The sequence below is a fragment of the Merops nubicus genome, unplaced genomic scaffold (assembly GCF_000691845.1).
Source record: "Merops nubicus isolate BGI_N331 unplaced genomic scaffold, ASM69184v1 scaffold7063, whole genome shotgun sequence".
Taxonomy (NCBI): Eukaryota; Metazoa; Chordata; class Aves; order Coraciiformes; family Meropidae; genus Merops; species Merops nubicus.
Window position 1 is genome coordinate 113,336 of NW_008601126.1, and position 25,094 is coordinate 138,429.

At 36.9% G+C, this 25,094-nt stretch overlaps 1 protein-coding gene across 1 annotated transcript in view; it reads left to right on the plus strand.

The window, feature by feature from the left end:
- The window catches only part of PLEKHA7 (pleckstrin homology domain containing, family A member 7), an 88,771-nt gene extending 65,493 nt beyond the window's left edge, over positions 1 to 23,278 (plus strand). The window contains exons 9-21 of the mRNA XM_008937913.1: positions 1,790 to 2,309; positions 4,280 to 4,366; positions 6,669 to 6,722; positions 12,282 to 12,350; positions 12,516 to 12,596; positions 13,454 to 13,603; positions 15,434 to 15,535; positions 18,996 to 19,104; positions 20,174 to 20,412; positions 20,826 to 21,014; positions 21,286 to 21,403; positions 22,254 to 22,333; positions 22,857 to 23,278. Coding sequence (XP_008936161.1) covers positions 1,790 to 2,309; positions 4,280 to 4,366; positions 6,669 to 6,722; positions 12,282 to 12,350; positions 12,516 to 12,596; positions 13,454 to 13,603; positions 15,434 to 15,535; positions 18,996 to 19,104; positions 20,174 to 20,412; positions 20,826 to 21,014; positions 21,286 to 21,403; positions 22,254 to 22,333; positions 22,857 to 23,066 — 2,008 coding nt within the window. The 3' untranslated portion in view covers positions 23,067 to 23,278. The remainder of the gene's footprint in view (positions 1 to 1,789; positions 2,310 to 4,279; positions 4,367 to 6,668; positions 6,723 to 12,281; positions 12,351 to 12,515; positions 12,597 to 13,453; positions 13,604 to 15,433; positions 15,536 to 18,995; positions 19,105 to 20,173; positions 20,413 to 20,825; positions 21,015 to 21,285; positions 21,404 to 22,253; positions 22,334 to 22,856) is intronic.
- The last annotated feature ends 1,816 nt before the right edge of the window (positions 23,279 to 25,094 follow it).

Consider the following 25,094-nt stretch of genomic DNA (forward strand, 5'->3'; position numbering starts at 1 on the left):
CCTTTGCCTTTTCATGTCCAAATAGATCATAATGACACGCAGAGGGTTTGCAACATTTAGTAGTTTGTCAGTGCCTTCCTGGGGGCTTCACCAGGCTGGGGTATGGTCAAGCCCCCTTCCCCTTTTTTCCACAGATGAATCACGAGAAGAGTGTGTCCCAGCTTCATGCCTGTCTCTGATGTCCTTTTGAGCAATACCTGCTCCTGAGAACTTCCTCAGTTCTCATTCCTATCTAATGAAAGCACATTTCTACCAACTGCTTTGATTTTCATTGGGAAGAATAGGCAGTACAGTACAGAACACAGAGAGTACACATGATGTAATGAGCTAGACAAATAAAAGAGGTTACTTGACCACTAAACGCTAATTTTTGAGTTGCCTCTTTAACCTTTATTGTGAAATTCGAGGTGATGCCAAGGTTCTGTGGTATGAGAGAGCAGAGCTATCATGAATTTGTCATCTCCCATGCAGCACAGGGCAGTAATTCTGCTTTCTGTCATGGAGGATTATATATCTTCTCAAAGTGTCCACATTTCAAGACAGCCCAACAGTGTCAAGTCCTGCAAGCAGAAGTAGACAGCTACTGAGCAGCAGTTACTGTGGTAACATTTCTTTTCTCCGTGCTTCTCTTATTCTTGGATACTGAAGAATCACATTCTTTGCCACAATGCCATTTCTCTCATGTGTAATTCCTGCAGTTTGCACACTAGCAGGTCTCCCTCTCATGTGGAGAGTGGAGCCTACCAAGTGGAGTTATGAACATGCTCCGAGTTTCTTCATTTGTGGGCTTTTTGTTTTGGTGGTGTTTTTGTATTTTTTTTTCTTTTAATTTTTTTATCTTGTTGCTCTGTGACAAGTCTGTCAGAATGGTTTTCTGTTTGGAGAGCCTGGATCAATGGGTGAGTGACTACAAGTAGAAAACCCCCAGATGTTTAAATGGAGAGTCAGAAGTTAGAGGCTATGGAAAGAGTGCTAAGCTATGGGAAGGATTTTATCTTCAAAGTAGGCCAGGGAGCTAACTACTCCTTGTCAAAGCTTCTGCCAGTTCTGTCTTAACTCTATCTACAAGATAATTTTATTTCTACAGCTTAAGTACTTTGTGGCTGCAGTACTAAATCTAGGATGTAACACCTCCTTTTGTATTCTCATTGGTCAATGAGTTTTGTTGCAAAAATCCTTATGTTGCTTAAAACAGTAGAATCAGTAGCATTAGGTCAGACGAAAATAAATCATACAGACCTGGAGACTTTGAGCAATTTCTTATCTTTTTTTGTTTTCTTCATTCACATGAACAAAAATTCTCGGAGGTGCTCATTCTGTGGTTGGTGAGGTTTCTTGCACTTGAAGGTAGATTTTGCCAAGGAGGGTGAGGGTGCCTTTGTTGCTCGTCTGCTGCACCACCTAGTGGTGAGCAGGCTTCCAGGGAAAAAGTGTTTTCATGTACAGATCCGTTAAACATACCAGTAATTCCTTCATGTTCTTGACATTCTGTTTGGTCTAAGTACAGAATGCTGCTGTCCCTGAAATTTATTTCTGGTAGGTCATCCTAGGTTTGATACTAAATTAAAAGCCTGTATTTTCCCATCTTTTACATGATTACAGTGTAATGGTTTTGTGCAGAGTAGATTTCATTAATATTACTTTGCTAATATTTCTGTAAAATGTTTTAAAATGACTCTTGTATGTTGTGCCTTATATCTCCTACGCTAACGTCATTAGAGATTTTTTTTTCTCAGTCACTCCCACTCATTCATGTACGCTAAAATTTACCCTTCCCTCTCCTTTCCAGCCTCACTTCTGATCAGACTCTTACACGTCAGGGTCCCAATCCACCTTTTCCTGAAAACTATCACACTTTGCCAAAGAACACCAGGCAGCCTTCAGGGAGCTCACCGTCACCACCAAACCGCAATTTGCCGAGTGACTATAAGTACGCGCAAGATCGCGTCAGCCACTTGAAGATGTCCCAGGAGGAAAGGAAAGCAAATAAGGATGGGACTGTTTGGCAGCTATATGAGTGGCAGCAGAGACAGCAATTTAAACATGGCAGCCCCACTGCCCCGCTTTATGTAGGTTCTTCAGACTTTATTGATCGTGGTAAGTCAAAAAGTTCGTTAGATGTTCCACGGTCAATATCTGTTCCACCCTCTCCATCTGATATTCCTCCACCTGGACCTCCTAAAAGCTTTCTCCCGAGGCGACCACACACTCCTGCAGAAAGGCTTACAGTTAAACCACCCGACGAGAGACAGGCTGTAGATGTTCCTTTCGCTGGGTCACCCAGGAAGATACGAAATCATGCTGTAAAGGTTTGTATACACTATTACCTGATTACAAACTATTCTATGTATGTCATACACTGATGATTTAAATTAGTCATTTGTCATTGTATTCCCTCCTTGTGTGCAAGTTGTAAAAGTTAATACAAGGAATAATTTTCTCCTAAAACTCTTATACTTCTGATCATTCCAGACTCCAGTAATTTTTGCTGGTTAGGAAAGGAGAATCACGTGGGTTTGGAATATTTTTATTCAAAAACTGTAAGGCATATGTTTATATGTATAAAATATACAAATTGTATTGTAATGTACAGAGTAGGTAGGCAAGAATTTAAAACTTAGCAGGATTAACTCTTCCTTGATTATTTAATTATGCTGAAGTTTCACTATCTTCAATATTTGCCATGTCTACTTTCCCTGTGTGTTTTGCTATTGTTATTAGTCTTACAGCCCATTCAGTTTTTAGTTATAGCTGAGAACATAATAGTCTTCCTTGCATTTGATAGTTTCAGCCCTTTGCAGAATCATCATCAGTGGGCTAGCCAAAATAAAATAGTTTTGGTCTCAGTGTGGGTTTTTTTGCAGACACTGTTGTACCCTCTTATCCAGAGGTGACAGAGGTTTCCCTGCTCAGTACTCCACATGGCTTTCCCTGACCAAGGAAACGGGAAATTCAGGATTGAATCAATGTAGAATTTACTTTCTTGTTAGCTCTTACACAGGAATAAGAGGAAATGAAAGCCTCTGTGTTCACCTAATTCTTTGACCTCAAGCATGGTCTCTGATGGAGAAACTATTTGCAAAGAGGTTTGTAAATTCAGACACCCAGTGTGGGTTCAGGACCATGTCTTCAGGTTGCCTGCCAGCTTCATGCACAATTTAGATGTTTTTCCTAGAGTATATATGGTGTAGCTGTCAGATATCTTTCAGCATTTATAAATTTATAGTATTCTGTCAGGGATGAAATAGTCTAGTGATGTGCAGCACTGGAAATTAGTATTTTTTTTAACTCTTGATTATGTTATACCAGATGTTGGTTTCTCTATGTATAACTTGAAGGAGCATTACATCCCATACGAAGGAATGTCTTCTCCCTTCCTGTGCACCATAGCTGCATAAATTTTACTTTTAAAGTAAAACTCTTTTTATGTCATAGTGGCTTTAGCAATATAGGGAAGCACAGTTTGCTTCATCTGTAGAACTTTTCCGTGTGACTTCTGTAAAAGTATTTAGAGAAAAACACGCACGTTTTTATATGCAAGCACACAGTAACATTTTACATTTAAATGTGTATGTCTACAGAAATATGTGATACTCCCCCCTCCTTGGGATGCTTTATTAAATTCCACCCAGCTATACTTAAAAAGGCAAACTGAAACAGCATTATATGAAATTCCAAAACAGGAATAAAAATAAATCATGGGACATTTAGTCTGCATTCAAGAAAACAATAAAAGGTTTGGCATTAAGAGACAGGTAAAAGGTTTTCATGTTATGAGCAGAAAGGGTCAGATCAAATATGGCCATTTAAAACCCGCTGGTATTAGTGGAACCTATTGCCACAAGGTGTCACTCCTGTCAGTAGCCGAGTGTTCCTGGCTAAGAGGCACTCGCAGGTGTCACTGGAGGGAGTACAAACCTGCTGTTGGAGGGCATAAGCAAACCAGCCTTTCTCTGGGAGCCGTTAGGTGGGGGGAACTTTGTGAATATTTTTTTATATGCTGCAAACCACTTCGCATGTTCTGCTGAAGCATCTTGCACTGCCAGAATCTGCTGATCTGCCCGGCATCACAAGTCCTAAATTTGCATTCGTTCGTTTGTGAGTTTTACTTAATCATCAGAGGATCTGGCTGGTCCATGAATGTTACTCTGATCTAAGCATGCCATGAATTCAAACAGAAAATCTGTGGCAAGGGCGCATATGGTCTGAGTTTTCTCTCAAGTGCACCATAGCTCTCACTTGAGACAGTCATTACCACTCTGGCTGTGGCTTCTTCCAGAGCTCCACCCACATCGATCGACGCTCCATGCCTGCCATGGGCTACATGACACACACTGTGAGTGCACCCAGTTTGCATGGCAAGTCGGTAAGTTGAGAGCTGCCTCTTCTCCTTTTGTGTCGTCCTCGTGTTGTAGTTAAGCTTTAAAATCCTGCTTATTCCATAGTAGTTGTATTTTTCTTAGTTAAAACATAAATAACTTCAATGAGAACTTGATCTTAACCAGCTCCCAGGACAGCCCATGGGAGTTTTGCTGTTATCTGCCACGTGAGCAGGGGTGAGGTGTCTGTTATTAGAGGATTCAAATTTTCTTATGTTTATTTGACCAAATGCAGAGTTAATGAATTAATTGCTTAATCATGTCAAGTAACTGCTTTCTGGGCACTAAGGTGAAAAATGTAATTACGGTTCTCTCCCTGAAGACTGCTAATTTCCTCTTTACAATGTGTCTAAATACCTGCAGCCTGAAGAGCTAACATTGCTTCTCATTCGATTAAGGAGACATCAGGCTAAGTTGGCTAGTATACGAAATTACACAATCGCACAGTTACTGCAGCACTTGCCAACTAATTCCACCTATCAGGTCAGCTGCTGCGTGGCTCATCTCTGCCATATAACATTCTGTGACTCTGCAAATGCTTCATCAGTGGCATGCTTGAGTCTGTGCTTTCTTGCCCATCTTTTGGTATTCTGCAGTTCCCAGGTCGTTTGTGGTTTTTCTTTGCTGCTGTCCTTGCTAGAAAAGATGAGCGTTTTAAGTTATAGGGCATATGTTTCAAAGTATTATGTATACTTCCTTTTCATACTATTTCTGAAAATGCTGCATCTTCAGAAATGTGGATTAAAATGTTAGATACTTTCATTCTAAAGCAAAACCATTTCTTTGTGCTGCTTTCATGATGGGGTTGGCTCCCTGTGCCCCATGCTGCGTCACCTGCAAATTGAAATGCGTTGGCCAGTTTGTACATTCATGTGAGCTTGTAACTGTGTCAGTTGTGCAGGTGAGCAGTGGTTCAAAAAGCTCAGGGGCATCTTGGATCATCAGCAGTGCTCTTGATTGCACTGATGTATGAAACTTGTAAATGTGGCATCAAACAGAAGTGTACTTTAGAGCTCTTTGGTTCCTACTAGAGCCTCAAAAATGGAGCTGTCTGGGAACAAAATGGGGTGACTCTTACTGGAGCTGATGAAGGCTTTATAGTGACCCCAAAGTAAAGGAGTTATTTTGAATTTGGATAAGTTTCATTTCCTGACTTACCTCACCTACAGAACAATTACACCAAGGTGGGCAATACTAACAGGGATTTCTCCAAAAATGGACAGGGTTTCTAAGCAAGTCCTCAGCCAGGCTTACAAGCTGATCAGACAAGAATTTTAAGTGAACTAAAGAAATCCAAGTGTGATCAATTGATTTTATGGCATAAAGGGGTTTTATTTTCTTTTTTAACTACACATTCTATTTGGCTCAAAACCTGAGAAAATGCATAGTTGTGTTTTTCTTCTATTCTGAAGTTTTGTGTACCTGGGATAGAAAATCTTGCCAAAACAGCAGAAAAAATTTGAGGAATTTTGGGGCATGTTGCCTGACTACAAAGCACATTTGCAACAGTTAAACTTTATTTTGTTCTGTATTGCAAATATCTCTTTTGAAGAAAGATGTTACTTTGTTATGACTTCTGTGCATGCTTTTCTTAAGGCGACTGTAATGAAGATGTTACTCGATGGTTGTAAGCATAAAATTAAGCTGGTAGCAATTACAGGTGAACCAATAAAAAATAAAGATCAAGTTGAATGCTATTACTTATGAGATAAAATGGATTCTTTAATTATACAAGTGAAACCTTTTTCAGTATTTTATTAACAAAATTTATTTCATACTTGATTTGAATAAAGGAATTTGTATCTTAAAATGCATATGCAATGTGATCAAAAGTATTCTAGTGATTTGTTATATGATGGCTTCTGGTTGCATCTGACATTGTTAGGTACAAGTCTTCTCTTTTTTTCCCAAAGAGGCACATTGTGCTGGAGGACACCACCATAACTTTATCAGTGAAGGGATAGCAGGAATTGATCTTGAAAAAATAACTTTTGAAATTCTGTTGTTTCAGGTAGTTACATGTCTCATCAGAGGTGGAAAAAACCCTCAGACCTGTGTGTTTGGAGGGTCTGCATGAGGTTGTAATATGCTTGGGAATTATTTTGCCCACTCTTCAGCTGTAAATAGCAATATGCTGGTGGAACAAATGTGCTTCTTAATGTACTTCTGTTATTTTGTTGCCTATTTCATCCATTTTCTTATATATATAAAACAAATCCAAGTATTTTCAAATTGTTTCAAACATTCAAATACATTACATTGTTTTTTTCCCTATGTACTTACCTGGAGGCTGATGACACCTACATCCAGTTGAAAAAGGATTTGGAGTATTTGGATCTAAAGGTAAGATTTTACAGGAATCTACTTCTTTTTTAAAAAAAAAAAAAAAAATTTTTTTTTTTTTTTTTAAAAAAGTGGTCTTTTGTGTATCATCTTTGTACCAGCAGGTTTTCAAATCACCTTCTGTTTAGAAATGGAAACTCTGTGTCTTTTGCCATCACTGTTGTGCTTAGAAAACTTAGTGTCTTTATAGTAGTGACTATACATTTAACATGCAAACTCAAAAAATGTTGTGGCTTCTGTTTGTACTGGTACTCCAGATGAATGATACTGGGTGGGTTTAATGAAATCAGCTAAAAAAAAAACTGATTAAAAATGTTTGTCAGCTGTTAACACTAGAGCCAATATGAAAGCAAACACCTCTAAGTTAGAACAGTTTTCTTTTAATCCAGCTTTTTCCCTTTAAATCTTCTTGAGCTGACTTCTTCCTTGGTTTTATAATATGTCATAATTATAGTCTTATTTTCTTGTGAAAATGTGGTGATTAATTAGCACTTGTCATTGTCTTAATAATGTTACAGATAAGAGATTTCCAATGCATGCATTCATCCATCCATCCGTACATATAATCTGCCTGAATAATGTTATGTGATATTTCTTTTAAAAAAGAAAAATTAAAAATATGATATTGAGCATAAAAGCATCTGTCTAAAGTAAATGACTTCTGTGTCTAGTGCACCTCATAGTTGGCAATTTGAAAGCAAATTTAGACTTATTAATAGCAGGTTTTGAAGAAAATAAAACCCAAATCATATAATCATTTTGCTTTGCTAAGCAGTCTACCACTTTCCGTGGTGTGTAGGATGTCTCACCATATATAAATCATGTGATGTTTCTGAAAATCAAGGTGGAGTGAAATTTGACATCTTGTTATTGTTTGTGTGTATGTACTTCTCACTGATGCCCTCACTGGATCTTGTAGCATGTGTATTTCAATTTTATCTGATGTTTTAATGGCTGAATATATAACCAAATATATCAATGGAAAATATTAGTAATAACTGTTACACGTGTATAGTGTCATAGATTTATATAAAGATAGAATATTTATCACATCATTTATATGGTATATATAGTCTAATTGATCAAATATGTAAACTGTTGTAGTCATTAATGTAAAAATTTAAAATTGGTTGGACACATTTCACTTTAAGCATTGTTCTTGGTTTGTTCATGGCTTTGCCAAATGTAACTGTATACAAAGTAGTTGGCTGAATTTTATCACAAATTTCAATGTTAAAAGTCCTACAATTTGAGAAATTATTAATACACACTGTGTTTTGTCCATTACAGAACACAACAGTTTTCACCGTTTAAAGTGGCCACAGTTTAACCCTCTGAAAATGTTAGATGCTAAGCTAAATTATTAGAATAAGTTTGTCATGTTTTAGTGGATTCCATCTGGATGGGTTTGTTGCAGTCTGGGACATAAAGAGCTGTTTGCTCTCCCAGGAGCTTGCCAGAAAGAGAAACGTGAGGCGGCACCTGCCCATTCTGTGGGTAGAAGCTTAATGGTGGCATTAGTTCTCTTTTGAAAATCTTGACACTCAAGTGTATGCCCATGAGAATGATGTAAATGTTCAAAATGGGCATTTCTTAATAACTTCCTTTCAGTAGTGGTCCAGAAATGTAAAAATTCAAATCAGATTCCTGAGAGACTGAAGAGACCATGTGGAATTTGAGAAGGTGTTTTTGTATTGGCAAAATTTGTGTTTTGCCACTCAATGTAAAGAAGCTTTGTTTAGCTGTGTGAGGAAAAAAGAATAGAGTGCTGGATGAACCTAAGCAAGTTGTATTTTGATTTGGTAATGGTGGAATATGGCAAATTCATAGTTAATGTACATGGTACCTTCCATTTAAGACACTGATGGCCTAGAAAGCCTATTAATTCAAGACTTTATTTTGACTTCATTGGGCTTTGAGTTAGACCCACTCTGATTAAACAATTTCAAACAGAAAGATTTTAGAACTCTAGTTAAGCTTTTTTCTTTTCACTGAATCCATTATTTCTGCAGATCTCTCTTAGAGACTTTGAAATATAACTTTTCCACATGGAACAGTGATTAAGCAATTAACTGCATAATGCATACCATAATATTAGAGCTGATTACAGTAACTAGTTGCACAGCATTTACTAATTTGTCATTACTTATGTTTCATCCCCCCAAAGCTCTTTTTTTTATACAGGCCTATGTTTTGTTATTTAAGAGTTTAAAAATATTATCTAACAAATAATTTTCATCTTTTACCAAGATGATATTGTTGAACAGTATAGTGTATTGTCATAAGTATAAATGAAATAAAAATGCTCTAGTGATATTAATCCACTTCAGTAGATTTCTCTTAAATTTGAGCTAGTTCTGTAGTAAAAAAAAAAAAGTCTAAAAGTTGTTTACTCATGCTAGGAGGAAAGACTGTTGATAGTCTTGAACTTGCCAAATGTCATGCATTGTGGAGGTTTCTTTTAACATTACTGCCCCTAGATTATGAACTTTTCCTCCCAAGTATTGTTGTAATGAGTGTGAAAGAAGTCGTGTATCTCTGTGCTATAGCATAACCACGCCTCTTCCATAAACACATCTCCCCAGCTGTGTTTCCACAGTTGGTTTTTTTTTATCTCTGAAGTGGGTAGGCCCTGTATTAGAACAGCTAAAAGGAAGAGGAAAGGAAAGAAACTCAATTTTCTCCCCAAGCTTCTAAGATGACTTTGCAAGTAAAGGTGAAACACAAGTGGTGAAGCAAGCTTCCCTTTTCATGACTATGAAATCAGGTTCAAGCAGGCTAAAATGAGGGCTGGATGGGCAGCCTCACTTCAGTGCTTTACAAACATTCCTGAGCAGGTTATAGAAAGTATGGATGAGGAAGTGCAGGAAAGCTTGTGTCACTATAGATGGTACAACCAGTTGAAGCAAACCTGGGGCCCTCTCAGCGATTCAAGAGTGATCCTGCTTCATTCTTCTGCAGTTACACTGCCACAGGTGAAGCTGTTCCATTTCTGCTGCACTTGAAAGAGGTTGCTAGTGCAGGCTTGATTCACAGAGGTAGTGAAGGAAATAGTGCATGGTAGGTATTTGTTATGGGAGGAAGGGTAAGTGTCACTGAAATAACTTTTTTCACTGAGGTTTTAACTGGGTTGCTCCGATTACCAGTACAGAGCTCTTGGTGCAAGCGTTACTAGAAATGACAGTACAGAAAATATCTTGCTGTAATGAATGTCTTGCATTCTTGAAGCTGCAAATGGGCGATGCTGAGCAAATCCTTGTGTGTCTGTGTGTTTTGCAAAAAGTAAAAAAGTCTTAGGGTTGGATGAACACTGTGCCTACAATATAAGAAGATGGGTAGATGTCCAGTTATAGCCTCTGTAACTGCAGATGATACTGACTATAAACCTCAAGGACTGGTGTGACATAAGAGCGTGTGATTACTGCTCTCAGGGAGTTTGGAGTTAAAACGTTTGGGGCATTTCATTTTTACATTTATAACAAGCTATTACTAAACTTTTGTTTGAAACAGATAGAAAATAATGGACCTCTGATCAACATGATATACAAAGTGCTAAAGAACTCAGCACAAGGGTTACTATCCAGTATACATGTAAGACTGCTTGCATCAGAAATGTGCTCATCCCATTGCTTTTTGAAGTAGCAGTCAGTGTTTACATATTCTGGCTTTCCAGGTGTCTTATGGTAAACAGCAACGCTTGCTGGACGAATTTGTTTTTTCTTTATTTTTTTCCTTCCCTCTGCTTTTGGAGTCTGTATGCAAAACTATGGCTGACCTTAGTGTTTGGTTTCATTTTCTCATGTTTTGAACATGATTGTGTCAAATAGTGACTCCTATGTGTAATTTTGAAAACGTGAAAGCATGCTAAATCTTCATTATGTTCTCATGCTCACTGCTTGGTAATTAACAAATTCTTTACAGTTCTGATTATGTAATTTAAAAAAAAACAACTGTAGACTTTGTTTTTTAATTCCATTACTTTGAAAAAGGCTTTTGCATTCTCTTAGCCTGCAGGTAATTAAATATGCAAAATGTTTCCTTGGACATGCTAGTGTTTATGCTTGTATTTAATGATTTTTTACTGTTATGCATAGGGTTTATGATTTAAATAATTCCATTAATACTTTTGAAAGTAACTATTTTCCTTACATAAACCACATAATTGCTGAAAATGAAAATATCAAAAAAGTGAAAGTTTTGAGAGGCACTAAGTAATGTTTTTGATTTTGGTGGTGGGGAAGTAACATTTCACCACATGAAAACTCATGATAAAGTCTTTGAATGGTCTGCCATTGGAGAAGACAGTAAACATCAATGATGACCATACTCTCCTCTCTTCAACCTAGTTTGTTATTTGAAACCACAAGGTGTAGATGGTTAAGTTCATATAACGTGTTAGATAAGAAACTGAGGTTCTATCAAATATTCATCTCTACTTGAAGTAAGGTCTAACTGCTTAAGAAAGCCAGCATGAGTGAACTTGGCAGCTCCAAGTCTAGAGATTGCCAGTCAGCAAAAAGCAAACTACCCTTTCTAACCCGTCAAAAAAGCCAGCAGCTTCTGCTCTCATATTAAAACCTCTGCTATTATTAAAGACAATATTTAGGTGAATTTTTCTTTATAATCTCTTGCCCGTGTATGAATAGAAATATACTGTATATGAGTACTACTAAATGCCAGATGTTTCTCTGGTAAGATAGTATTTGCTTTAATAAAACTTGAAAAGTAATATACTCAAGTAATATTAAGTCACTAGATTTTAGGGCTTTTAAAAACTGTATGATTAATGAGCTGTATTATATTGCCATTTTCTTAACCTCATTTATGCACAAAAAAGATCCCACGTAGACAGTGGAAATAATAAACGTTCCTACAGAGATAGACGTGCCTTCACTTTAAGATTGTTGTGAAGGTTGAAAGTATAATATAGTCTAGTTTCTGTGCTGATTTAACAACTGTGTTACGTGAGAAGATAATCTTCTCTCCAGAAGTGGAATATGAAACCAGTGATTTGTGGAATGAGAGATCTGGTATATTATAAACATGTCAAAGTAGATTAATGACATTTAATTCCATTATAGCACTTTTATAGCAATCTGTCTTTAATAACATTCACTCTGTACTATGGAAGAGACCATCCTTTTTAGAATGAAATAGTTGCCAAAAAGTTGTCTTTTTAGTCATTAATTAATACAGCTGTGTATTTGAAGGAACTATTCAAGTCCCTTAGCATCAAGAAAGCTATTAAAGCTGAACTGTTAAAAATATTGGGTTTTGCAGGAACAGGACCTATTTGTCCATAGACAAGTGGGATTATGCTGTTTTGTACAGAATTTTAAGCTACAGTAAGAATTATTAAATAGACTAATAAAACTAGTAAACCTTTCTGATAATATTTTTTAAAAACTAAAGCCATATTTGAAGACTTACATCCAAAATTTTACTCATCTTTGTTAATAACGATGAATTTTTAACAAAACCTTTTGTTTTATTGTTGAAGTGTGATTAGGTTTTAGTTTGCAACGAATTTCTCAGATCTTTAAAACCTGTTCCTCTTAGGTGACAGGACGTGACACGTTAAAAGATCGAAGTAGCAAACCTGTCAAGATTGCAGAAAGTGATATTGATGTAAGTGTCAAATACCACTTCAGAACCTCTTGCATTATTTTGGCTCTTTATGTTGTACTATATGTGCACTTTATTATGCTCTTTGGGGTAAAATATTGCTGTTGGAGATTTTTCTGCTTGGTTTCTAAAATCCAACATGATGTATTTCTATGAAATACTTTTCAGGTCAAGCTAAGCGTTTTCTGCGAGCAGGACAGAATTCTGCAGGACTTGGAGGACAAAATAAGAGCCCTTAAGGAAAACAAAGTAAGTATATTTTTAAAAAAAGCTTTATAAAATAAAAGAACAACTTTTACCTAATTGTAAAATATGGAACAGAAAATTGAATTACTGGATGCTACTTGCATTGTAGGAGTTTTCTTTGGACACGAGTATAAACTTATGTTTACATATGTGACAAGGTTGTAGCTGGAGCCTACGTCCTTTCCTCTGTGTCCATTCAAGCCAGAGTTCAAACAGTAAACAATAACAAAATTATTTGCTTTTCCTTGTCTTTATCTGCTTCACTGCCTGACCTGTGGCTGTCAATAAATCAATGTGGTTCAGAAAGCAATCCGTTCTAAAATGAAAGTATTTTCCAGGTTGGTCCTTTAGAAGAGCTACTGTGCAAAGATCAGTGTTGAGTCCTGAAGGAAAGCATTGGGCCTGCTTTGTGGTTTAGGCAACATTTGGACTCCTCACATGGTTAATTCAACAACAGCAGTGAATGAGAACCTGTCGTTAAATAAAGAGCTGCTGCTGTGCTGTGGTAGAGCTGTCACGGTTCTATGCTGCTTAAGGGAATTTTTCTGAAACTGTAAATTATGGTTTTGTACAGACTTTAAATAGAAAAACCCCCCTCCCAGTGCTTTGTGCTTTCCACAGTTTTGGCATCTTAATGGAAAGATTTGATGGAAAATATCAGATAATTTTGGTTATAGCAGTTAATTAAGGCTCTTGCACTTTTTCATTTACATCGTAGTCTCTGAAACAGGAGACCAACCCTAATTCCTTGTGGGTTATAGGGAAGACTGGGGGCATGGAAAACAACTCTTATATTCCCATAGGTAGATCCTTAAAATTCCACGTAAATGTTTTAAGCTTACTGCCATCTTCTTTGTTAGGATCAGCTGGAGTCAGTTTTGGAGGTTTTACACAGGCAGATGGAACAGTACAAAGACCAACCACAACACTCAGAAAAAATTTCTTACCAGCAGAAACTTTTGCAGGAAGATCTCATACATATTCGGGCTGAAATATCCAAAGTTTCAACGGTATGTGGTTTTTGGTTGTTTCAAGAAAATCATAATTAAAATGCAGTCAAAATAAAACTGTGTTGTTCATTGCATCGGGGAGTTAAGTCCTGTTCTGAGCTGCTTTGCTTGAAGTACAGGTTTCTAAACAAGAATTAAAAAATGTAAAACTCTCCAGCTTTCCTTTTCCATGTGCCCTTCCCACTCCCAGCCTCCTTTCCTCCCTCTCACCCCCCCCCCCCCCCAAAAAACAAATAAATCGTTTTTATGTGTGGCTTAAATTGCAAATCTTTCATCTAGTCCTTTGAATATATAAATGCATTTCCATGGTATTTTTCCAGAGGAAAAAGAATTGGGAAAGTGTTGATATTTTGGTCAAAATTTACTATTGCTATCATGACTTAAATTCAAATGCAATTTACTGTTGCATTTCTTTTAATAAAAATATTTGTTAGAATTTGCTATGGAGGAGAATATATTAAACCCTGAGCATTGTGTGCCCACTACGTTGTTCCTACTTCTTCATGAATATAGGACTAGCTTTTCATAAGGTTGTTTCTAGGATTACACTAACACCTTTGCTGGGGTAAAATCCAATTGTTAAAATGCCAGTATTATTTTAATGTATATGTGCAGTCATTTGTGCCTGTAGATGTATGAGATTCACAGACAGCATTTAAAATTTAAGTGAGAGCATGAGTAGCAAGTAATTGTAAGAATGGCTGCACTGGTCCAGGGCCAGGCTTCTTCTAGCCCAGGGCTCTGGCTTCAGCAGTGGGCATAAGCTCATGCTTAGGGAGGAGCAGGGGTAGGAGAGGTGAGTAGTATTTTCCATCATAACCAATCCAGCTTCTAACTGTTTTCTGCTCAGAGGATTCCTGAGACTGTTTGGAGGGGTTTTTTGGTCTATTTAGTAATCCTCAGTAGATCTTATTTCCAAGAATCTGTACAGTTTCCTATTCAATTCTGTGAACTTTTTACATCCAAAACGTCATTTGGCAAGGTACTGCACAGCTCTTTTCTCCAGTATGTGGTCAACCACTTGCTCTTATTTGTTTTGAGCCTGACATATATATGTTTCATGTGATAGACCCTCAGTCTTGTGTGAGAGAGGATGGGAACATTCAGTTGTTACCTAGTCTCCCCATGCCACTCATGGTTTCGTAGACCTCTATTATTTCTTCCCCTCAACTCCCAAGTGTGATCTCTTTTCCAGACTTAAGGGAAAAAGTCTCCTCCATCATTCCTTACATAGAAGTGCTCCAGACACTTGATTTTTCTCAGTTTTGAGCCAGAAGGCAGACTGTGGTGCCATGGATGCTGGAAATGGTCTAAGTAAAGTAGGGGTGATTGGAGAGCCTTATTTTCCGGGTGTCTGCTTGTTTGTTCACTTCTAATGCCATTGTAACAGTCTTCTGTAGAACTGCTAAAGGATAGCCTGCTTTGGGTTTCAGAACATGAATTCTAGGTTAGGTGACTAGATTTCGGTTATAGACTTGTTTTAAACAGAGGAGTAAAGTAAAAGGAAATGGAACTGGAGTAGATTCCTTCAGAGCATATTAGTCATCATTCAGATTCTAGTCCATGCCAGTTTTATGCTTAGGAAATGGGTTTGTGTGATAAAGCTGGTCAAGAGTTTTTAACTAGGGAGTCTTGATCTTACAAGCTGTAAAGCATTTTGAAGTGTATTGTCAACCCCAAGCAAAAATGTAGACTACAAAATGGATTTTTTTGCTTCTTTTTATAATAGAACATCACTATCTTAAAAACACTCAGTGCTCACTTAGAGAATGGATAGAGTGATTTGGAGTTTATTGTAAGATTGTACCAGAGTATTCCCTCTGTTAACAGGAAATGGAAAATGCCTGGAATGAATATCTGAAATTAGAAAAGGATGTGAGCCAGCTGAAAAAAGCCTTACAAGAACAGATGAATAGTACATTGGTATCTCAGGTGAGTCCATGTCAAGACACTGGTTAACTTTTGAGACCTTTCTGTCTGAACTTGAAAGGTCTTACCTCAGAGAAGTTCTCTGTAGTTTTTGCCTTTAGTTCAGCTGTCATATAGTTTAGTTTGCAAAGTTCAGACACCGAACAGAGCATAGCTGTGCTGTAACTAGCTATCTTGCAGCCTGTGTAATAGTTTCTCATAAATTGTCTATGCAAATTTGTCATTATTTTATTATGTTTTTATGACATGCTGACATCTTGACATTGATAACGTATTTAATTTATAAGACTATGCAGGACTTCTTACTCCTCCATTTATTTGATCTGACATTGTTGGCTTCTTTATCCATTTTTAAGAACATCAGTCACTAGCTTGTTATTGTCATATTCTTCTATTTATGGAAGATTTATCACTGCAGATTGTTTTGTGAAGTGGAATAAGTGTTTAACAGCCATCAGTAATTGAAAAGCATCTCGTTTTTAACTCAGTTATTCAGTTTTGAATCTTACAAAGAAGCTTTGTTTGAAGCTAAGTTATTCTGGTGGCTGAACTGGAAGTGACATACCAGATTATTTCTACATAGCTGCTTACAACTGGTGATTTTATTCTTAGGGCAAGGAATACAGTCTGAATTGTTTTTCCTGCTTTTAAGCAAAACAGTTTTATTTAAAAGACTACAGAAAAGGAGCAAAGCTAATATAAACATTTTGCTCAAATCTTAGCCTTTGCAAATATCCTGAATCAAATGAGCTCACTGGTTAAATTTTAAAATTTTATTTGCAACAAATATTTGATTAGATATGAATTGAAGTCTGTTTATTTTCACTATTAATAGATAAATGTTTTTTATCAAAACAAGAGTTCTAAAACTTTTTTAGTCAACCTTCAGTCTGTTTACATTTGTTTTTAATTTTGGAGTGTAGAGAACTTATTAAATTTCTGGAGCCAGAACAGTATGTCATGGAGCTCACCTGTAGAATATCTCCCTCCAAAAAATCCCAGGGGTATTTCAGAATAAAATGGTCCCTGTATGAAGTTACTTTGTTTAACAAAGGGAAATTACAGATTTAAACAAAATACATCCATTTCCAGCTGTGCTTGTACGTGCTTAAAATACTGGATGTGTGGCATGTGGGTTAGCAATAGATACAGAGAGGAATGCAGCTTGCACAGAAGAAATGTTGTCAGTCCTATTATCATCGCAGGTCACATACATAATTAGAAAAAAAAATGCACATGCACACACACAAACATGCACATTATGCATTTTGTGTGTGTATATTTATACATATATGTATGCATAGATATGTTTATCTTTGGCTAAGATTTAAAAAAATGTTTCTGAATCCCTATTTTGGAGATCCTGAGGGGAGCTGATTTTTTCACGAACTACTGAATATTCTTAAAAGTATTTTCCTTCGAAGAAGTCTCACTTTAAGTACCCATAACAGAGAATTTTTGATCTCTGCCCAAGGGTTTATAGACTCAAGATTGTTTATCTAGTATTTTCCAAGAGCACTAAATAAGTACACACTGTATTTGAAAAAATGCAGTCTTCATGGAATAGTATGAAAAATTCAGTAAATTTCCAGGCTGAAGTTGCTGTAGGAAACAGCTAATGTTGGTTTTATATAGCATTAATTAAGAGGTTAAAAACTAAATGTTTTAAGCAGCTCAGTCAGAGTAGATCTTGCTTTTGAGAGTGTAGTTTCATTGTCTTGTGCTTAAGGATTGGAGGGATCCAGACATGCTGCAATGAATTGAGATGTAGTATTTTGTCAGTGATAATATTTTTAGTTGGCAAGTGTTTCTCCTCTGGTTTTATAAACCATCCTAAATTGTGCTTCTCTATGAAGGAAGAGAAATCCATTTATCTCTCCAAGTTACCTTTTCATGCTTGCCCATAAAGTATATTTATACCCTTTCGTAAACAGCAATCTTGCCTTTCATAATTTAAGTATAAATTAATCTGTTTATTTTTTACATTTAGTCCATTTTTGATCTAAAATATTCTCTTCAATATTTAAGTAATGGGAAAAAAATAATATTAAACAATCTCCTGGCTTTTGTAGATTACTAACAGAACATTTTTTGTTCTGTTTCTGTAGCAGCATTTTTTTTGTACATGTAGAGTTTTTTAACCAGTTCTGAGGCTTGATTATTGTAAATCCATCATTTGGTTCTTTGTAGTATGATTAATCTCAGAAAAATGAAATTAAATGTTCAAATTTATAGTTTGTATCCTGACAATCTTTCAAGACACATCCCATCGTTCACTACAGGGAAATAACATTCTCCATCATGTAAATGTTTGTGTTCTTGGCACCCTGTTTGCTGATCTGTAACCTGGCTGAACATATTTTCTGGTCTAAGACAGAAAGTGGAAAGCAATTTATATGCCTTTCAAAGCTCTATGAGATATAAGAGCTTTTACTGAAGTTTTTCTCTTTCAGGCTTATAGGATTAATTAGTGGTTATTTTGCAGCTCATGGCAGGTGATAGATTTCTAGTGTTCTTCAGCAGTTTGTAAGCAATTCTTAACCAAAGTGTTTCACTGCCTTTTGCTTTCTTTAATAATATTTTCCTCTTGTTCTGGCTCAGTTTCTTTTTAATGCAAATTTTTGAAGGCAGAACTACCAGGCTTTGATGAAGTAGATGAGAATAGCTATTTATGATGATTGCAGTGAACACCCGACTGAAGTGCTGGCTTCAGTAGCCAAGGCCTCTGGCTGCAAGATGCAATGAAAGACGGAGTCCAGACTGTGTAGACAAAGCTTTCCTTTCTTTCCTCCTGGAAAGCCTCAGCAAAGCAAACAGGATCCAGGATGAGACTGGACCAGGGAACAGCAGCAATATATTGTTTCACCCTATAATACGTCATGGCCAGTAAGCTTAACAGCCCAAATATTAGCAGAAATTAAATTTGTCAGCTCTTCTGACTTAGGTTTGGTTTTGTATTTCATCCATGAAAAACCATTAGGAAGCTTGTGGCAGTACTCAGGGAGACTATACTGTTTTGAGTTGTTTTTTTTTTTTTTAATATTGGCCATTTCCCCTAAATGTATTAAGATGAGGTTGGGAAGGTTGACTCAGCAGTCTTCTGTGTGTTAGTATAGGATTTAAGAACAAAGTTCAAGTGAAAAGGTTCTGTAAGTTCATTTTTTGTAGAACAATAAGCTAGGGTTTTGTTGCCTAAAGAGTACTGTATGAAAAAAATGCAGAGGTGTCTCTTTCCCCCAGTCTTCTACAGGAAGTCTTCCAAGACTCAGAAAATGCTGTAATAAATTTTGTAGGCAAGATACACTGGTTTCTGTTGGTGGATTAAAAATAATTATTTATTTCTCTTCTAGTTTTCATGTAAGTTCTGAAACATGAGTTTGGTTTTGGTATCAAAGGGAGAAGAAGCCAATAGTAAATAAAAAATTAGATTATTTTTCTTTTTTTCTTTTCCTACATGTATCAGGAGAAAACACAAATACAAAAGGATTTGTGGAGAATTGAAGATGTTACAGCTGGCTTGAGTGCAAATAAAACAAACTACAAAACCATAGTAGACTCCATCAAGAATCCAGGTAAGGAGAAGAAAAAGCATAACAAATACACAAATGCATCTGACCCTTTAGATCTGTGCAAACTGTTGAGAAGTTTGTTCTACTACAGAAAATCCAGTTAATTCTGTTATTGGTTGCATCAGAAATCTTTGTTGGTTGAGCTCATTAACTTGTCTTTCCTTTGGTTGAGGTGGCAAAAAGGTTTGTTTTTAGTTCTCACATACTGATGGCACTAAAATTTAACAATCCATAAAAAAGGGAAGAAAAATAATAAAGTTCTTCAAGTTGCAGAGTTTCTGTCACATACCAGGCTCATACCAGCATAGTATCTGTTCTGTATTTTGTTCAGGAGCTCCTCTCTGTGTTCTTCTCTGCCTTCCCCCCCTCTTTTCTTTTCCTCCTTGAACACTGCCCAGTGCCCTTGCTGCAGTTGCCTTCCCCTTCCATCTTCAGGCAGGTGTTTTGTGAGCAGAGCAACAACATCAGCCATGGAAAAGGAGGAAAAGTGTGTGTGGTCTGCATTTCAACTGCTTTATTATGGTTCAAAGAAAAGACCTAACACACTGGGATAGCAAAAGGCTGTTAACTCCTGCTGTAAATTCACTTTATATTAAATATATCTTTACTTACCTTTTACATACAGAGATAAAATAGTTCTGAGAGGATGAGATCTTACTTTTCTTAAGGTATGGCTGTGAGTGCTTAGCCTTGTCTAGATCTATAGACATCTAAAGGAATCTGTGGTACAGGGCCAGTTACAGTGTATGAACTGACTTCATATGGCTCTTGGGCTTTTCCTTCCTTCCTTCTCACTGCCCTCTCCAAAGAATTTTACTGGATGATATTAAGTGAATGTTTTTATTTTTAGCCTGAAAAGTTTGCTTGAATCCTCATCAAGAAAATGTTTTACACCTTTGCTGTAATGTAACAATCAAACATTTCTATGTCCAAAAAACCCACCCCCGTTTGTGTTCAAAGCCACGTGCAGAGTATTAGGGCTGTATTATGAAGTCTGAGGATGTTAATTGCTATTCTTGTGCTGTTATTGATAAGAAACAACACAAAACACGTTTGCATATTTCTCCCCTAGAGAGAAAAACAGTGCCTTCATTTTCTCAGTCTTCAGTGCCTTCCTTACCAGCTTCCCTCGCAACTGCGGAGGGCAAACTCTCAGTTCCCCAGAGCTCTCCACCCAGTCCAGTTAAGTCCTCTCTGGAGGTTAGGCTGTATCCACAGCCCTATTTCCAGGCCAGAGCACAGCACCAAGCACAGCAGCTGAAGAAAATCGAGCCGCCTCTTCAGTCACCAATGAAGCTCAAGCCAAAGGTTGTAAGTACTGCTTTCGTGAGGTTCATTTTCCAACGTTTTGTTTACTTCTGGCAGAAACAGTGAAAGTTTCATGGCTGTGAAGTGCACACAGCGTGGAGGCACAACAGGGAGACCCTGAAGGGGTTTGTATTGAAGCTGAGCAATAGCACTTACATGTGCGTTACCTGCAGCTTTATGTACAGTAGCCACGTGCTGGTGTAGAATATACCAGTGCATGGTCGTGCTTTGTGGTTAATTAGTTGTTTGCTTTTGGGGCCATGTTTGGTTTTTAAAGCCTCAAGCTGCTGGTGTGGACAGAGGAGAGCATGCTAGAGCAGTCACAAAACCCCCATAGGATGTGATGATCTCTCAGGCAGTTTATGCCAGACTGTTTTCAGACTGTTTGCCAAATACCTGTGCTTTCCTGTTACCAGGAAGATGAAGCACCGCCCAGACCTCCTCTCCCTCAGTTGTACAGTCCTGATGATCAGCCACCAGCTGTCCCACCTCTCCCAAGAGAAGCCACTGTCATCAGACACACGTCAGTGCGGGGCCTGAAGCGCCAGTCAGATGAAAGAAAGAGAGACAGAGAACTTGGACAGTATGTAAATGGAGATTATAGGGTGAGCACTCGTACACCTACATACACCTGCACTTTAAAGATATGTGAACCTACAATAAAAGATACTCTTGTCTGTAAAATATATGGACCTCTAGGCCTTGTAATGAGGAGAGAGATACAATGGAAGGGAGATAGTACTGACAGGGAGAGATCTGTGCTGTGTAATAATGGCAGAGAGACCTGGTCATCTAGAAACAGAGCTTTAGGATTTAAGATGATTGCGACTTGCTGTCTGTGATTTCATTTGAGCTGATGAGTGTTCTTCCATGCAGGTGGAACTGCGTTCATACATGAGTGAACCAGAACTAGCAATGATAGGTGGTGACCTCAGCCAGCCTTCCAGTGGTTTAATAATCTCTGACAGTGGATACCAGACATTACCTACCCGTGGTGAGCCAGGAATTTATGTAGTTGATTTTTAACAGTACAGTCTGTATTGGAGCTTTTCTCTCCAAGGGTTTTCTGGAGATGGTCTTTATCATCAGATCGTTATTTTAGATTGACTCTGCAATGCTGTGGAAGACTTGAGGTTTTGGGCATTTTAATGGTGCCATTACAGACAACCAGCCTTTTGCAAAGCAACTTAATATATAATGCTTAAAAAAAGGCATAGCAAGGCATGAAATTAGCTATTAGAATGCCTCCTATATTCAGAGTTATTTTTTCCTCATAATTTCTGTGTGATCTTTTACAAACTCGGGTATTTTTTAAACACTTATATTGACATTGAAATGAAAGCAATAAAGAATAGGCATAAAATGCCCCCAGACACTACATGTGACTTTACCCTCCATCCCCACTGTGCTACAGTCCTGTAACTGTTTCACAAATGAGGATAGAGAGGATATTTGGGGAAGAGCTATTAGTTTCATAGCTATTCTTTTTTTATTTCTTTCCTTTCTAACTGTGAGTGTTGAGGTTTGATATTCTGCATAGACATGTTTATTTGTACAGCTTGTCTACTGTTGTACAGATGAGTTCACCCCACACCTCATTTAATATAAATGTCTAAGGCATTGTAGATCTTTCTGAATTTTCATCAGTAGCAACCTGAAACACATTGCTTGTGGCTGAAAGGAATTTTTAGGCCTCTCATGATCTTCTGAACTGCAGCATGTGAAACATGAGACAAAAGAGTAACCAGAATGTCACAGAAAAAGCATAAGTTAAAAAAAATCAGACCTGTGTCTTCATTTTGTCTGTCATTCAGTTTTAAAGCATTCTCTTTTTCCTTATAAAGGTTTATCTGGATCAACTTCCAGATTGCACCAGTCATCTGCCATTTCATCATATGCAACACTTCGAAGGGACAGGTCCAAGGTAAGTGTTAATTAAAGATCTAAAGGTGAGTGCCTGAACTGTTCAAAATAATTAAGCCCAGAATATGTTTCACGTAACAGGAAGTGGGATTGTAATAGTATGGGAGAGGACCAAAACTTGTGACCTAATAAAATCTCCAATTTTTCACTTTGTTAAAGGAATCAGGAAGCAGACAGACAACTTTTTGTCTTTGAAATAGATTTTTAAAATAAGGCTTATTTGGTTTTTAAAGCCTCAAGCTGCTGGTGTGGACAGAGGAGCGCATGCTAGAGCAGTCACAAAACCCCCATATGATGTGATGATCTCTCAGGCAGTTTATGCCAGACTGTTTTCAGACTGTAAAATCAGCACTACTAATAGAAAATATAGAGTTGAAATATGCAAAAATAATAGGACAAAATCATGTTAATATAGTAATAAGGTAGGAAGTTTTATGTGTTTGTTTGGTTGTTTGTTTTTTTTTTTTATTTCCTATAAAGTATTAATTACAACATGTGTTTCATGTGCCTTGTGACTTCTACAGGAGAGACCAAAGAGTGCCTTGGAACGCTTATACTCTGGAGACCACCAAAGAGGGAAGATGAGTGCAGAGGAGCAGCTAGAAAGAATGAAGCGACATCAGAAGGCGTTAGTTCGGGAGCGCAAGAGGACTCTTAGCCAAGGAGAAAGGCAGTCTGTGTCAGCTCGGTCTTTCATCAGGCCCATTTCTGCAGACATAGGCTCAGTATGTTAGATATGCCTTAAAAGGACTAAACTGAAAATATCTTGGATTATTTTTTTCCTAGCAAGCACTTTCACTTGAGTGTGTGTGTGATGCTTCTAGTCTAAATTAGTCTATTATACAGTATAAAATGAGTTCAGAGAATGAGAGTAACAGTTGATCTTTTTTTATGAGTAGTTACAGTGTATGTAGCAGGTTCAGCAAAGGGGTCAAAGTGCTGAGTGGAGATGTGAGTATATTGGAGTGATTTCAGAGACACGATTGTCTCTTACTGGAAATGTGTTTAGAAGGTGTAAGAAGTTTGTACCGTTTTAGAACTGCCTCATAATGGAATGGGCCTTTTAGAATATTCTTACTCACCATGAGTAGTTTTCTTCTTCATTCATAAATCAGGCTGCAAGATAGTTGTGGTAATGCCAGACCAAGGTGCGGGGTGTTTGATTTTTCTTTAATTTTTTTTTTTTTTTAAAGTGATGATAAATGGATAATCAGTTTTAGAACCTAATCATACTGGTTAGAAATTTATGTAAGAGCTAGTGTGTTTTAATTGATACAAATTCTTCTTTAAAGCTCAAAATGTAGAATATTCTAATAAGGCTCAAATTTAAGATGCTAAAGAAAAGGATTTTTGTTGCATTCTGAGATTAAATGCTGTACAGACGTTAAGTTTGTAGTGATATGTTTTGGGTACTAACCAAAGCAATTCTAATTGATGAAGTTACCCAGTCGCTCACTTGGTGCTAAACCAAGCTTGTACTGTAATTGCACTTCTGCTGTGGTTTTTTAATTTTATTTTTTTTTTTATTTGATCCACTGCAGCTTTAGAATGGTCACCTTGTTTTACCTAATTCATTGCACAAGATCTCTTGCTTTTAGATTTGTCACTCATCATACCTAATGCCTCTTTTTTTTGTTTGCTCGTTTTTAATTTGCAGAATTTTGTAGTTACTTTAAAACTTCTAACTGACTACTCAATTTTTACCAGGCTTAATTGCATTTAGTATGTGTGTCAATTGCTAGCATTAGAAAAACCCTATAATATTCAGCCTTTTGTTCCCACTGTTGAGTAGCACTAATTTATGGCCAGTTGTTTGTATTTACTTTCCCAGTAAATACGAGTGCACTACCTGGAGACGTTCATCTAATTTGTCTTCTGTTTTGCAGTCACAAATTTATTAAAGCTAATAGAATATTTGGGAACTGTAGAACTATAGTATCACTGTTATTTTCCTATTTTAGTTAGAGGTAGATCTGAGCTTATGTTTCCTGACTTACGTAACATACACAAGGCGAACGTAAACATTTTCATAAGACTCCTTATTAACATTTGTGGCAAACACTTTATCTATAAATTTGGGTGCCATCTTGGTCTTTTCCTGCTGTAAAGAATCAAAATGGAACCTTTCAGCCCTAGCCATGTTTTGTAGAGGTCATCTCTTGTACCTTAGGGCTTCGATACGCAGAAAGCATGTTTGATAGCACAATTACTTACAGCGTTAAAATTACTTAGCAGCCAAAATGGCAAACAGTTAAATGCATAACTGAAGTGCTGCTCAGTGTGTAACATTTGCTTTAAACATGCATTGTATGTGTAACTCTAATTTTTAATCAGTCAGGTCTCAAGTACAGTATGACATTTTAAGTATTGATCACAGTACGTGAATTCATTTGTTATATACGATGCCTTTTTAATGTAAAAGTTGCAACATCAAAGCCAATAAAAATATACTGCTTTGTAAGAGTGGTTTGATGTTTTTTCTTACCTATACATAGTCACTTGAAAATGATACTGTGTATTTAAAATATAGTATGTCAATCAGGCCTGGTTCTAATATGAGTAGAGAAATTATTTTGCAGTACTTGTATGAGAAAACATTTTTTTTTCTCTTTCGAATTCTGTAAAGAAACATCTTAATTTTTGACATGCAATTGCCTTATAGCTATTTAACTTTTTTAATATACATGGAAGTGTCTTCTGAGTGAATATTGAGAGCTTGTGCATGAATAGGTTTCAGTTAGGTTTATGAATGCAAGTAGCAT